This window comes from Mytilus trossulus, chromosome 10 (genome assembly GCF_036588685.1).
Source record: "Mytilus trossulus isolate FHL-02 chromosome 10, PNRI_Mtr1.1.1.hap1, whole genome shotgun sequence".
Lineage (NCBI taxonomy): Eukaryota > Metazoa > Mollusca > Bivalvia > Mytilida > Mytilidae > Mytilus > Mytilus trossulus.
In genome coordinates, this window is record NC_086382.1 from 1,030,749 (window position 1) to 1,046,013 (window position 15,265).

At 32.4% G+C, this 15,265-nt stretch overlaps 1 protein-coding gene across 1 annotated transcript; it reads left to right on the forward strand.

The window, feature by feature from the left end:
• Positions 1–6,494: 6,494 nt before the first annotated feature.
• LOC134686701 (uncharacterized) lies at positions 6,495–14,930 on the forward strand. Its single transcript, XM_063546384.1, has 8 exons — positions 6,495–6,932; positions 7,713–7,966; positions 10,007–10,153; positions 10,870–11,093; positions 11,917–12,117; positions 12,638–12,812; positions 13,574–13,719; positions 14,597–14,930. The coding sequence occupies exons 1-8, from the start codon at positions 6,668–6,670 to the stop codon at positions 14,904–14,906; spliced, it is 1,722 nt and encodes a 573-aa protein (XP_063402454.1). The 5' UTR covers positions 6,495–6,667; the 3' UTR covers positions 14,907–14,930.
• The last annotated feature ends 335 nt before the right edge of the window (positions 14,931–15,265 follow it).

Sequence of the window (15,265 nt, forward strand, 5' to 3'; positions counted from 1 at the left end):
TTTGAATTTGTAATGTTTATTTGAAGAGCTTGTTCATTAGCTTAACCACAGGCAGAAGCTTCTATTATACATTCTGGATTGCCCATGCTACTCACTAAATCTACAATTCAAGGAAAAAAATACCAGAATACAACCAAACATGCATATTCTCCTACAGAACATTTAGTTGGGCATCTGCTATTTCAAATTTTGATCTGGGTGATTGTTGTTGTTCTCTGTACCTAAATTATAGTCTATTCCACTTTTTACAATATCAGTAAGGAACACAAGCACATATCTTCCTTTGAAGACTTACACATGTTTTAAAGTACTAAATAATTACAAGATACCAATGCAAATCTAATGCACCATGTTTGCCCTTCAAAACAAATAATAACAAGATACCAATGCAAATCTGATGCACCATGTTTGCCCTTCAAAACAAATACTCAACCAACATTATATGAAATTCATCAATGTCAAAAGTTTGATTAACAAAAAAACAGTTATGGTATTAAAATGTTGTCCATCCTTCACGATTATTTTTAGGTCTGTAATATTCAAACCTTTGCTGAAAAGTTCAATGATGATACAGCTTGTGATCACTAGAGAACCTGACAAAAGTATTTCAAGAAAATCTTCTTTCAAGATCAAGTTCACATCAAAATGTTTAATTCTTATATTATATGTTTTCTATGGTTTCTTTTTTTTATGCCCCATTTATGGGCATTACGTTTTCTGTTCTTTGCATCTGTTTGTCCGTCTGTTTTGCTTCAGGTTAAAGTTTATGGTCGAGGTAGTTTTTGATGGGGTGAAGTCCAATCAACTTGAAAACTTAGTACACATTTTCCTAATTATGATATGATCTTTCTAACTTTAATGCCAAATTAGAGATTTTACCCCATTTCCACAGTCCACTGAACATAGAAAATGATAGTGCAGATGGGGCATCCGTGTTACATTCTTGTTTAATTTCTAAGAAAAAAAAATGAAAAATTTGTGAATGTTCATAGCATAATAGTGGATTATTAAATAATGATGATAAGGCAAATGGATAAAGAGGGTGTGTTAAATAACACCCAACATTTTGCCATGCAAACCTACGAAACTTACTATACATAAGGACAAGTACATAGGTCACCAACATTGATCACGAAAATTTACCTAAACTGAAGTCACAATAGAAATAGTAGTCCGAAATTGACAGTGCTGAAACAAAACACAAAAAACTGTGATAAGCACAAACAAGATACATATATACTACCAATAACATTCTGAATAACTGAAGAAGCCATTAAATGAAGACACATTTGTCTTACAGGACAGAAACATTTTTTTGTACAGAAGCAGTATTTTATGATGTATGTCACAACAGACATATAATACAATTGTAATATATGTCTCTGGTCACAATAAAAGGCCCTGCATGTGTCTTTTAGTCTATATATTATCCCAATTTATATGGGCATTATGTTTTTCTGTCTGTAAGCTTCAGGTTATAGTTTTTGGTTGAGGTAGTTTTTGATGAAGTTGAAGACCGATTAACTTGAAACTTAGTACACATGTTCCCTTTGATATGATCTTACTCATTTTTTTACGAGTGGGACATCTGTGTTCTAGTTGCACATTCTTGGAATGTTTTTGTTGAGCCTGCGCAAACCTCGACATGTGTTCCCGGGTGTGCCGTTAACAAGCTTCTTGACAGCTTTATTTTATGAAGGTAGAAGATCTGGATACTTCATACTTTGTATAAAGATGCCTTATGTTATGAAGTTTCTGTCAGTCATTTGTCCTTGACCTCGTTTTCATGGTTCAGTAACTAGATTAAAAAAGTAAAAAAAAACTATATTGAGTATTTTCTTACCTTGCATGGTCCTCATGTCCGTCAGAAAGCCGTTTTCATTTTATATCAGCGACCTCATTTCGTGGATAAGTGAACAAGGTTATTAGATATACATGTAGGATCATGTAGGAAGTTGGTGTATGAGTGCCAATGAGACAACTCCATCCAAGTAACAATTTATAAAAGTAAACCATTATAGGTCAAGGTACGGCCTTCACCACGGAGCCTTGTTTCACATCGAACAGCAAGATATTAAGAAGCCCCAAAAACCAACGGTTTAATATATATAAAAACGAGAAACACTTATGAACAACAAAAACAGACGACAACTACTAAACATCAGATTCCTGATTTAGGACAGATGCAAACAATTACAGTGGGATTAATAAGTTTTGATCAAGTCCACATATCAGATACTACAAGCTATTCTATGTCTACTATATTTGGTGGATGAAATGATTGTAAAGTGTTCATGTCCAGCTGCCAGGTGTTATCTGACCATGACCTAATTTTTACTGTTCATTGCCCAATGTTGAGTTTTTGTGTTTTGGTCTGTTATTCATAAACTATAAGCAATATGGCAACTATATTTGTTGAATGGAAGTATTGTAAAGTGTATATAGATATGATAAGGTTTGGTAGGAGTGTCAATGTTATTATTCTCCATCCAAGTCACAAGTTGTAAAAGAACAACTATTATAGGTCAAACTAATGTTTTATACATGGAGCCTTGGCTAACCAACGAACAGCAAGATATAAAAGGCACCAAAATGACTGGTGTAAAGCCATTTAAAATGGAAAAACAACGGTATAATCTAAATAAAAAAGTGTTTTGGAGTTGTATGACCTTGGTCTCATTTTCATGGTCATTGGTCTATTTTGAGTTTTCATTGGTAAGTTTGTTTCTCACTTTAAGCAAAATGTCAACTATATTTAATGCATAGATTGATTGTAAGGTATATATATGTCTGTCTGGCCATGATCTTATTTTCATGGTTCATTAGTTTTCTTGTTTAAGTCGGTTTCTTATAAACTATAAGCAAACGGTATACTTTATTTGTTGAATGATTGTAGTGTATTTCTCGTTTGGTTTATATGAATTTGACCTCATTTTCTTGGATCCTGATAAGGTTATGTGATAATTGTAGTAAAACTTTATATTTAGGACTATCAACATAATATCAATGGGCAGTGCAGAAGGGGGAATATTTCAAGTGCATGTGTGCAATCTTGTTTACAGTTTGTTCTTACTTTGTGCTATTACACAATTGTCCAAGATTGATTTAGTTTGAGCACCCACAAACATGTCTAATTCCGCTATATCCTTTATGTAAAAATAGGAAAATGTAGTATGGGTGCAAATGAGACAACTCTCCATCCAAGTTACAATTTATAAAAGTATTAAAACCATCATAGGTTAAGGTACGGTCTTCAACACGGAGCCTAGGCGCACACCGAATAGCAAGCTATAAAGGACCCAAAAAAATACTAGTGAAAAACCATTTAAACGAGAAAATCAACGGTTTAATTTATATAAAAACGAGAAACACTTATGAACAACATAAACAGACGACAACGATTTCTGACTTAGGACAGAAGAAAACAATTACAGCGGAATTAAACGTTTTAATGGTACCAAACCTTCTCCCTTTTCTAAATCAATAGAATAAAATCACAACATGCAAAGACTTTACTCAATCAGAAAAATCAGTAACACAACTTAACACACAAAAAACGAATACATTTGATCTGTGATACAATTAAAATACATAGTTAATAAAACTATGATAAGAGATGAATAATGTTTCTGTCTCAAGTCAGGAGTCTATAATTCAGTGTTTTGTGTTTGTTTATGTCTCTCAGGTTTGCATAGTATTACTATGCATTTTAGTTTTCTCATTTGAATTGCATGTTTGACACTTTTTCATATCGGGACATTTTATTTAACCTGTTAATTAATAGACCCTCCCCCCTTACCCCTCTTTTAACATTTTTTACACTGCCACATTCTTTATGTGCTTGTTTAAAGGTAGAAACCTGTAGTTCAGTGGTTGTCGTTTGTTCATGTCTGTCATATAAGTTTTTAGTTAATAGGGTTTTTTTAAAAGGCCGATAGTTTTAAAATGTTTCCTAATTTTCATATCATTGGCACTTGACCAATTTACAGCTGACTAACAGTATGTGGTTTATTTAAACGTTGAAAGTCTTACAGTTCCATACAATTCACAGCTTACACCCACGTCGTTTGTACTCTTACAGTTCCATACAATTGACAGCTTACTCCCACGTCGTTTGTACTCTTACAGTTCCATACAATTGACAGCTTACACCCCCACGTCGTTTGTACTCTTACAGTTCCATACAATTCACAGCTTACACCCACGTCGTTTGTACTCTTACAGTTCCATACAATTGTCAGCTTACACCCACGTCGTTTGTACTCTTACAGTTCCATACAATTCACAGCTTACACCCACGTCGTTTGTACTCTTACAGTTCCATACAATTCACAGCTTACACCCACGTCGTTTGTACTCTTACAGTTCCATACAATTGACAGCTTACACCCACGTCGTTTGTACTCTTACAGTTCCATACAATTCACAGCTTACACCCCCCACGTCGTTTGTACTCTTACAGTTCCATACAATTCACAGCTTACACCCCCCACGTCGTTTGTACTCTTACAGTTCCATACAATTCACAGCTTACACCCCCACGTCGTTTGTACTTTGGTGGATACTAAGCACATGGTCTTATTGGCAATCACACAACATCTCTTTATTTTTACATATCTAAATAAAGTTCCTTTGAAGTCACTATGGACTTGGATCCTGGCTCGAGTCACTGCTCGTCAAAAAGTCATGATTAGATTGGGTCAGGATACCAGACTAGGAAGTCACAAACTTAATACCCCACTTGATGCTTTGTTTCCCGTTGACTTCTGATCGATATATGAGACTATGTTATAACAACTATACATGTTAGGGCCCTTTATAGCTTGCTGTTCGGTGTGAGCCTATAGGCTCCGGGTTGAAGACTGTATCTTGACCTGTAATTGTTTACTTTTATAAATTGTGACTTGGATGAAGAGTTGTCTTATTTGCACTAATACAACATCTTCCTATATATGGACCTTTCTAAAAATGACAATAGAAGTAGAGCTTCAGTGAAATAGAAATTGTATAAAATTGAAAATGGAAATTCGATACATGTCAAAGAGACAACAACCCGACCAAAGAGCAGACAACAGCCGAATGCCACCAATGGGTCTTCAACGAAGCAAGAAAATCTCGCACCAGGCCTGATGTGTTTCCCAGTTGGCTCTGGCTCAGCCTCCTTAATAAAATTCTGTACTAGTTCAGTGAAAATGGACGTCACACTAAACTTCAAAACATATTTATAAGATCATATAAATTGTTTGCACCTGTCCTAAGTCAGGAATTTGATGTTCAGTAGTTGTCGTTGGTTTATGTGATTCATAAGTGTTTCTCGTTTTTTTATATAGATCAGTAGAATGTTGGTTTTCCCGTTTGAATTATTTTACATAAACATATGTTATTTTGCTGGCATTAGATAAACGGAAGCCAGTTGAAAACTATTATTTTATACACATATTATATGCAATTCAAATAACTGACTATAATTTCAAAAGCAAGTTTAATTTAAACATTTTTGAAGCTATGTGTGACTGTCTTTGTAATTATATTGTATACATAATGCCGGTTTAATCAAATTTATGATGCCGCTGAATGGGATTTTTAACTCTTTTTTTTTATAACGAAGTTAAGATCTGAGATTTTATTCGTATGCATGCATGTAGTAGCATTAGACTGATTATATAGCAATGATTTCAACTGCATGCTCAGATATGAATTAATGGATACTCAATATTTTTTTTGTTCTTGTTATAAATTAACAGTAACATATCATATGCTGTACATACTTTAACTGATAAATGTTTTAAACGATCATATATGTGTCTCAAATATTGTTAACTGTTTTCTTTAACTACTGGTATATCAGTAGTTTTTAGATTACATATGGTTTATCATATTTTAACATGAACAGAGACGGCAAAATAGGCACTAGCTGTCTAATTTTTTTTATAATTTAGGAAAGAACCTGGAAATTTATTTTGCTTCTTCAAGGAGGGGACTTGAAAAAAAAGTATGAAAATTCAGTTGGTTCCCGCTATCGCCCCTTTTTTGCATATTCTTTAAAATCAGATTTGCCCAAGTTTTCCCTCAACTTTTAAGAACTTTTTACATTTTAACTTATTTCGTTAAAAATTGCCCATTTTTTCTATTTTTTGTTTAAAGTTTTTTTCTTTGTTAATCTTTTCTTCTTTAATTATTGCACAAATAGAAGAAATTAGCCTCTAGACGTTTCTATATTTCTTGCCGGTAGTTACATCAGGTTGGAATAGAAAAATCGCTGACGGCTGGGGAAATCCTATGGTCTAAAAATAAAATCGCGGATGAATACATGTGAGGCGAGTAAATCATTCTTTCGATGTATAATAGAAATAGTGATTTTTCACTTGACAATATATTGATATAAAATATATTCACCAATTTAATAATAAAAAATTAGAAAAGGATGCATAATTTTATACTTGAAAAATTGATATTCGACTGACTTTATCTCGCGGACTCGCGGACAGCTTTACCGGAAATGTACTACGGTTATGTTTACATCGTTGTCAACTTGTTGTGCAATGCTGCTGAGTTAGCAGGTTGACTTAGAATATAAATTCAAATACAAAAAAATAAAGTTACAGGTAAGAAAGTGATTGAAAGCAAAGGACACCTAGCACACAACTAGGCCACTCAAACAGAAACAATGCCACGAGGAAGAGGCAGAGGACGTGGAAGGGGGCGTGGTGGACGAGGTGGCCGAGGAAGAAGTGGCGGCAGGCGACCTCAGCAGCCTAAGGACGACAACGAAGTAAAATTAACAGAAGAGTTGGATATAAGTAAAGACGTTAAGAAGTACTTTATAGGAAACGGGTCGGTTGAACAACATTACAATGCTCAAAATGAAAACAAACACAAATATGCAGCAGGGATGGTGGCTTTGATGAAAGATGGTGTGACCATTACTCAAAGTAAGTGTATATTTTTGTACAAATTTATAGATAGCTATTCCTTCACTACCAAATCCAGACTTAAAAAATGACTAGCTGACACCAGAGAAGTCACGGACTACCTTAATTTGTATATAAAAAAAACAGAAGATGTAGCGTCTCAAATTTCCAATGGTGATTGTGAGACACAGTACGTACAGCCTTAAATGATAAGCAAAGCCAAAACCACATCGTCAGCTATTTTTATATAATGTATAATATGTATTGGTTACACAGTATAAATCTCATGTTTCAGGGGTAGTAATTTGATTTCAAAGTACTAAAAATTAATATTGACTGCAAAAACATTAATGATAGATTGTTACCAAAACACTTTAATTTAAATGGTGTAATTATCCCTTTTAAAGATATTTAAGTATATGATTTTGAGATTTGAGTCAGTTTGAGTAGATCTTTGAAACTGCAATTTCACATTATTAATTCGATTAGTGTGACTAGTTTACAAGTCTCTTGCATAACAAGAAAAAAAGTGTCAAAATAGTATAACCAAATATTTGAGGTCAACTCTGTCGGTTCCATTGCAACCATAGTTTTGTTGGAATATCATGTACATTTGAACATATGATACACATGAAGTTTTATGAACTGAAAATTCATAAAAAAAAATATCTACTTGAATAATTCTTTAACTGAAGTACTGGCATGACTGGCTAGAAGTGGCAAGTGGAGGCACATAACCACTCAGAGCAGACCAGTATCACAATTTACTGACATTAACCTGTTACCTTCTTTTTGTAATAGATGCCAGAGTAAGAGGTTTGACTGCTGCATGGGCTAGACATGATTTTGATATGGCTAATGCCTTGTTATCAAATAGGGAAAATTTTGGACTGCCAGAAATTTTGAAGGCATTAGAGTTACTAGATGCTGGGAGACAAGTCAGAATTCTTGAAAAGAGGATGAAAATGCTTCAGGTCTCAAAGAACAAGGTGAAACCAAAGACCATTGGGAAGTTGAAGTCTGACATAGACAACCTAAATGCCAAGAAATCACCAGTGAGTGTTTTTATATCATGAAAATATATAAATTGTAACCGGAGAGCATGTATCTACTCTACAAATTTATATCGTCACCACCAGGATTTGAACCCCGGTCACCTGCGTGAGAGTCAGTGTGTTAACCCAATGAGCCAAAGAATCAATTCCCTAGCTCAGTGGATTAATGTAAGCGATAAATTTGTCCTTGTAAAATATGTCCAGGCGTACCCATATTCTTAGTATAAAATGTCCATGGTTACAAATTTTACTAGTAAATATAGTCTGATGTTAGTAATTTTTGTCGCAAGACTCATTTACCTAGGAATTTAAGTCCATGTCATTAATAATCCTAGGTAAAAATGTCCGTGTCTTTTTTTTTTTTAATCTGAAACATATAACTCATTTCCCTAATTAAACATTTTTTTAAGAGTTGTGTTTTTATATTTTTGATAAAATGTAAGTAACCAGACTAACTATCCTAGGAAATCATGTCCATGGTATTAATATTAATAGGGCAAAACGTCCATGTTTTTTATAATTTAAATTTAAGGTTATTTTAAACCAAACTAACTTTTTCAAGTACCTTTCATGTATTTTGATTTTGTTAAAGAGTTAAGTAATGATATGTGAAAAAATATATTCCCCGACAAATTTTCCTAGGAAATCATGTCTATGCTATAATTATTCCTAGATAAAAACACGGATGATCCATATCATTTAATTTCAAAGGTTTATTTACATAAATGGTTTTAATATTGTTTTAGAGTTATGTATTAATATTTTTTTAAGGTATGTCCCCAGACTAAGTAATTTCCCTAGGAAATCATGTTAATGTCATTATTATTCCTAGATAAAGACACCCATATGAATTATTTTTAAAGGTATATCAAAACTTTCAATTCTTAACTAAGATGGGGTTGTTTATTCAATAGTTTTCATCATAATATAAAAAAGAAGATGTGGTAAAATTGTTTCTAGTAGAGATTTTTGTTTTTTTAAAGTTGTATTTATTCATAGCAATCTATTGCATTGTATCTATCCATTTATCCGGTAAAAAGTGTTCATTTTCTTTTGCTTTCAGAATGTTATTTGGTAACATACATTTTTTTTCTAAGTAAACAAGTCCATGATCATAATTTTACTAGAAAAACATGTATTAGGACAAATTTTCCTAGGAAAATAAATGCCAGACTTATTTTACTAGCTATGGACTTATTTTCCTAGGAGAATTTGTTCTAGGACTTTTATTCCTACTAAAATTATGGCCATGGACTTGATTACCTAGTAAAAAATGTCCGGCTGACAAATTTTCCTACCGGACCAAATTTACTGTTACATTAAGACTGACTTTATATGTTCTATCTGTATGAAGGAGGGGAAGTAATCCTGCTACACTATTCCACAATCACAAGATTCATCCTATCTTTATATAAGACTCTATAAAACAACACAAGCCCTGGCAATACTCCAGATTACCATCCTGGATTTTTTTAGTCTGCGTCAAATGTAACCGGAGAGCATGTATCTACCCTACAAATTTATATCGTCACCACAAGGATTCGAACAGCTGTTGGCTGCCTGACAGTCAGTTCGTTAACCCACTGAGCCAAAGAATTGATTCCCTGGCTCAGTTGATTTAGACTGTCTTAATTGTTTTGATTGTTTGAATTAAAGTTTTGAAGTAAATTTTACAGTAACTGTGGGTAATTAGATTCTTAAGAAGAAAGATATAAATGCTAAAATTTTACAGATAAATATATTTATAATTTAACCCAGTTTTTCTGTAAAAGATTATTTTATAAGCGATTATATAAAAATTTGGAAAAGTTTAAGACAAAGTAAGTAAAATTGTTTAACTGCCAATGACATAACATTCCACCAAAGAAAATTACTAAGTGTGTTAACCACCACAGCCTTTAATGCTCTAAACCATTGCTCTGACATACTTAAATATGATATAGAAGTTTACTTAGAAATACATGAATAATTTATATTCTTTAGATATCATTTTAATTTATTCAAAAGTATATTTATAATATTGAATGTAAATTATTTCAGTATGGATCAGCAAGTGGGGCAGTATGTAAACACATTAGGCAGTGGACCAGAACATTTTCAAAAGAGGAACTAGAATTTTTCACAGTTTTCCTACCCAAAGAACCATGGAAGAAATTAGCTGACATTTGTCATTTTCACCCTGAAAAAGTAAGATTATATAACCATAGTAACTGTTCAGAATTAAAAGTGTTTAGAAATTAGATACATTGTAGCTTATGATATTCACAGTCCTTACAGTCTTTACAACAAAAAATATTTTTTTGAAAATGGGAGATAATTTTCAATTTATAACAAGGGAGATAACTTTTACTGTATGACAACTTGAATAGTTTATGAAGTCAAAAATATTCCAACTGTTTAAAACTATATTCCTATATAATTCAAGAAATGTTTTTTATCAGTAAATAATTTCTGGTTACATGCAAGATTTATGCATGTCAAAAAAATGATTTTTTTAATTAATAAAGGGAGATAATTTATTGATTTGTAAATTGGATTAATAGTACAGGAGTAATCAAATTGGGCATATGATTTTGTTTATGGCATGAGTATAATCGATGAGTTCAGCAATAGTTTGGTCAGAATATTTTTTGGGGACAACACAAAATTATAATTTATTTAATTGTTAATATAATGATTATAGGTCAATATATTATAAGCAAAAAGTGAGATATGACAGGGATGAATTAGTTCTTATTAAATTCAACGCTTCCCTCTTTTAACCCCAATCCCTGGAATAAAAAAATGCATATAAAGATTAAAGAAAGGACAATGTAAATAACTATCCCAAATAAGTTCTCTTTGAATTAAAAGTTAAGAGAAGCAACTATTCTTAAATTAAACAAAATTTTTGCTTATTTCAGGATTTCCCTAACCTTCCTTGGTTCCTGAGATTCTGCTATGGCGATGAACCTCCATCAGACACCATGGCTTACCAGTGTAAAGCTCTATCAGCAGATAATATCAATGAAATAGTAAAGGAATATCCTGTACCCTTTAGTCAGGTCAAACAATTTAAAGACAAGCTGACCAGTGAAACCAAGGGAAGAATTGCAGAGTACGAAACTAAAATAGATACAGTTTTGTGGTAAGTTATCACTGTGTACAATTCAAATCATTGAAGTTGGAGTCAGAGGGTTAGGTATTCTCAAATCTAGAAAACCTGACGACATGTTGACATGCTCCTTGAAAGTCAGTAAAGTTGATAATGGGCCGGCTGTTATTATTTGTTTGTACTGATTTTTTGTTGGTTCATTTAAGTATTTGATGTTGTTCAGGGTTGTGATTAAGACGGCTCTGGAAGGGTTCATCTTTTAATAGAGAATGATGTGCATAGAATAAAGAAAAAAGAATAAAACTACTAAAGAATAGAGAATCCTCATTTTAACTTATTTAAGACACATGTAAACATATGCATGCCACGTCAAAAAGTGTCTTAAAGAATATCAGTTTGGTGGCAAAAAAAAACTACATTTTAAAGTATATACTGTTTACATATCAGCTGTTACATATATATATGCTCTAGTCAATCCTGCTATCACATTATATTATATTTATATAATTTAATTATGGATGTAACGCTTCTCCTCATTGGCTGACGTTATTTTGTTATGAGCCAATAGACACATATCAGTCATGTGACCGTGACGTCATCAACGTTTTTTCATGGTTTTCTATGGTTTAAAATGGAATTTAGAATTAAATTTATTATAAGAAATGACTGCAATATTTTTTCTGTCTATTCGAAATAACATAAAAAATGTGATGCACACTGTTAAATAACCCGCTACGTGCGTTATTCAGTGTGCACCAAATTTTTTATGTCATTTCTTCATAGACAGAAAAAATATTACAGTCATTCCTTAAGTGTTAAAAATTTAATGGGTCATGTATATTGTTTCCTATAACAGGTGGTATGAAGACTTACAGTGTACAGAAGTAGATAAATTACTAGAAGAAAGAATATCTAAAGGAGAAAAAATAAATCTGCCAGATGGAAAGTTTATAGAGAGAATGTTAACCATTCAGGGCATCAGAGAGAGGGACCAATCAAAAGCTCCCTTTTATAGACACCTGCTACCCATTGGTCAGGAGAGATTAGATGCTATGAGGTAATTACTGATAGTTATAATTTCAAAATTGCTGAAGGTTAAAAAAAATACATACATGATATATGCAATTACCAATAAGTTGAATATACTTACAATGTAAGTAATGACAATTTGATATAAAGTTACTATAGGTTTGTAACCGTTTGTTGCATACAATTACAATTTATAGATGATAAAAGAAATACAGTTAATATTGATCAAATGCAGGGAATAAGAGCATCTGTGACAACCATTGAGGGGCATGAAGCTTTGTCCTTAGGAGAGTGTGAAATTAAATGTGAAAACAACAATTTATGAAATTATTTGCAACTCATAAGTAATAATGTATTTAACAGCAGTCAGAGGCTTTAAGCACACAGGAACATGAAATAAAAATAATAAACTGATTTCACTGAAAAAACGAGATCACAACATTTTTTCCCAGTGGTTTGTTCCAAAATGCAGTTTTGCATTGATGATTCATTAGTGGTATACACATAGTTTTATATTTTTATATTTTTACTTATATTTTATTTTTCAGTTTACCATTGGATTCACCCATCGCAGTAATTGGTGATGCCTCAGCCTCTATGCAGGTGGCAATAAAAACAAGTTCAATCATAGCTGGACTTCTAAGTGCAATAACACAAGCTAAATTGTCATTTTTTAACACAAAAGTCATAACACCAGATAAAAACCCAGAGAGTATAGAAGAAGTAAGTTTATTGGGTAATGTAGTTAGCTCCCCTTATACCTGGGTGAAGTATATGTGAAACTGTAGCTCTTCTGGTCCTTATAATATTTTTTGACAATTTTGAGACCTAGTGTACCCATGATGGCAAGTTCTGAATTTAGAAGCTATATAAGAATAAGGAGATGTGGTATGATGCCAATGAGACAACACTCGACAAGAGACCAAATAGAATAGAAATTAACAACTATAGATCACTGTCCTTCAACAATTAGCAAAGCCCATAACTCATAGTCAGCTTTAAAAGGCTGCAAAATGACAAATGTAAAACAGTTCAAACAAGAAAACTAACAGCATAATTCATGTACTATAATATATTCTGTTAATTTCGAAATTTTTACATATAAAAAAGAAGATGTGGTATGATTGCCAATGAGACAACTGTCCACAAAAGACCAAAATGACACAGACATTAACAACTATAGGTCATCATACGGCCTTCAACAATGAGCAAAGCCCATACTGCATAGCCAGCTATAAAAGGCCCTGATAAGACAATGTAAAACAATTCAAACAAGAAAACTAAGGGCCTTATTTAAATATAAAAAAAATGAACAAAAATAAAAATGCATTTATTAAAGTGACTTCAATACCAAAAAAAATAACATTTGGGATCATCATTTGACTGTATACAATATACCAAATTTTGAAGAAACAATTAGAACATGGATTAATTTAAAGTATCAAGTGAATATTATGAATCAAACTTATATGTATTTTCCTCAGGTTTTAAAGTTAGCAGTAGACATACAGGCAGGATCAGCCACTAACCCAGGTGTATGTTTAGATCCTTATTACAAGGCAAAAGAAATTGTCAAGACTATTATAATGGTAACGGATGAAGAAGAAAATACTTACGTTGAAAATCAGAGGTAAGTACACTTGATTGAAAAAAGTAAAATCACAAAAATACTGAATTTAGAGGAAATCAATTCGGAAAGTCCATAATCACATGGCAAAATCAAATAACAAAACGTATCAAAAACGAATGGACAAGAACTGTCATATTCCTGACTTGGTACAGGCATTTTTAAATGTCGAAAATGGAGGATTAAACCTGGACCTATAGCGCTAACCCTTTCACTTTAATGACAGTCTCATCAAATTCCGTTCTATTTACATTGATGATTTGTTTGTTAATTTACTGACATGTTAAAGTGACAGCAACCTAACAACTGAAAACATAAAATAAATTGTATATGACTTAAAAAATATAATTGAAAATATTTTTTTATTTAATGAAATCTTTATTTTTAGAAATACAAATTCCGTGTGAATAGAAGTGTTTCCACTTGATTTCATTTGTAATCATGGAATTTTGTGCTTTACAAATATGAATTAGCATGAATTTCTAAGATAATAACTTTACTATGTAGGTTCAGATGTAGATAATGAGGGACTAGTTATGAAAATTTATGTTAGTCCATTTTAATCACTTTTTTTCCCCCTGCCAACAAAACAATTGGCATTTTGTTTTCTAGTCCATGAGTCCATCTGTTCTCTGACAATTAAGTCTATCTTGTATAAGGCTTAAGTTTTGATTTTAAGTGGTTAACCATGAAGGTGAGGTTTTATTTGCTTGAAACTTAATAGTTCTTATGATGAGTACTTTTACAGAAAAAATATTTTAGACCTAGATGTTGTAATGACCTGAAGATTGAAATGTGGAAATTAAAGCAGGGGTATTACATATTGACATGCTAACCATCTACAAGTTCCAACTATTATTTTTTTTAATTTTCATTGTAGGTTTGCTGAACTATATGAGAAATACTACAAAGAAGTTTATCCAGCAAAGATTGTATTTGTTTCATTCTTACATCAACAACATTCAGATGGACAGATGGTCAGAGAATTAAAAAATAAAGGTTTCGAACCAATGCAGTTTAAATTCCACCGACAGCAGCCTGATTTGACAAAATTAGATAAATTATTTGGACTGATGTCCTCTGAAACGGCCACATTTGACGAGGAAGTTAATAAATTAGAAACCAAATTTAAACTTGAGGGTATTGGTAAATTATTTGAAGGTATTAAAGTGACTAGCACAGGACAATAATTTTTACACGACCGCAAATTTTTAAAAAATTTTCGTCGTATATTGCTATCACGTTGGCGTCGTCGTCGTCGTCGTCGTCGTCGTCCGAATACTTTTAGTTTTCGCACTCTAACTTTAGTAAAAGTGAATAGAAATCTATGAAATTTTAACACAGGGTTTATGACCATAAAAGGAAGGCTGGTATTGATTTTGGGAGTTTTGGTCCCAACATTTTAGGAATTAGGGGCCAAAAAGGGCCCAAATAAGCATTTTCTTGGTTTTCGCACTATAACTTTAGTTAAAGTTAATAGAAAGCTATGAGATTTTTACACAAGGTTTATGACCACAAAAGAAAGGTTGGGATTGATTTTGGGAGTTTT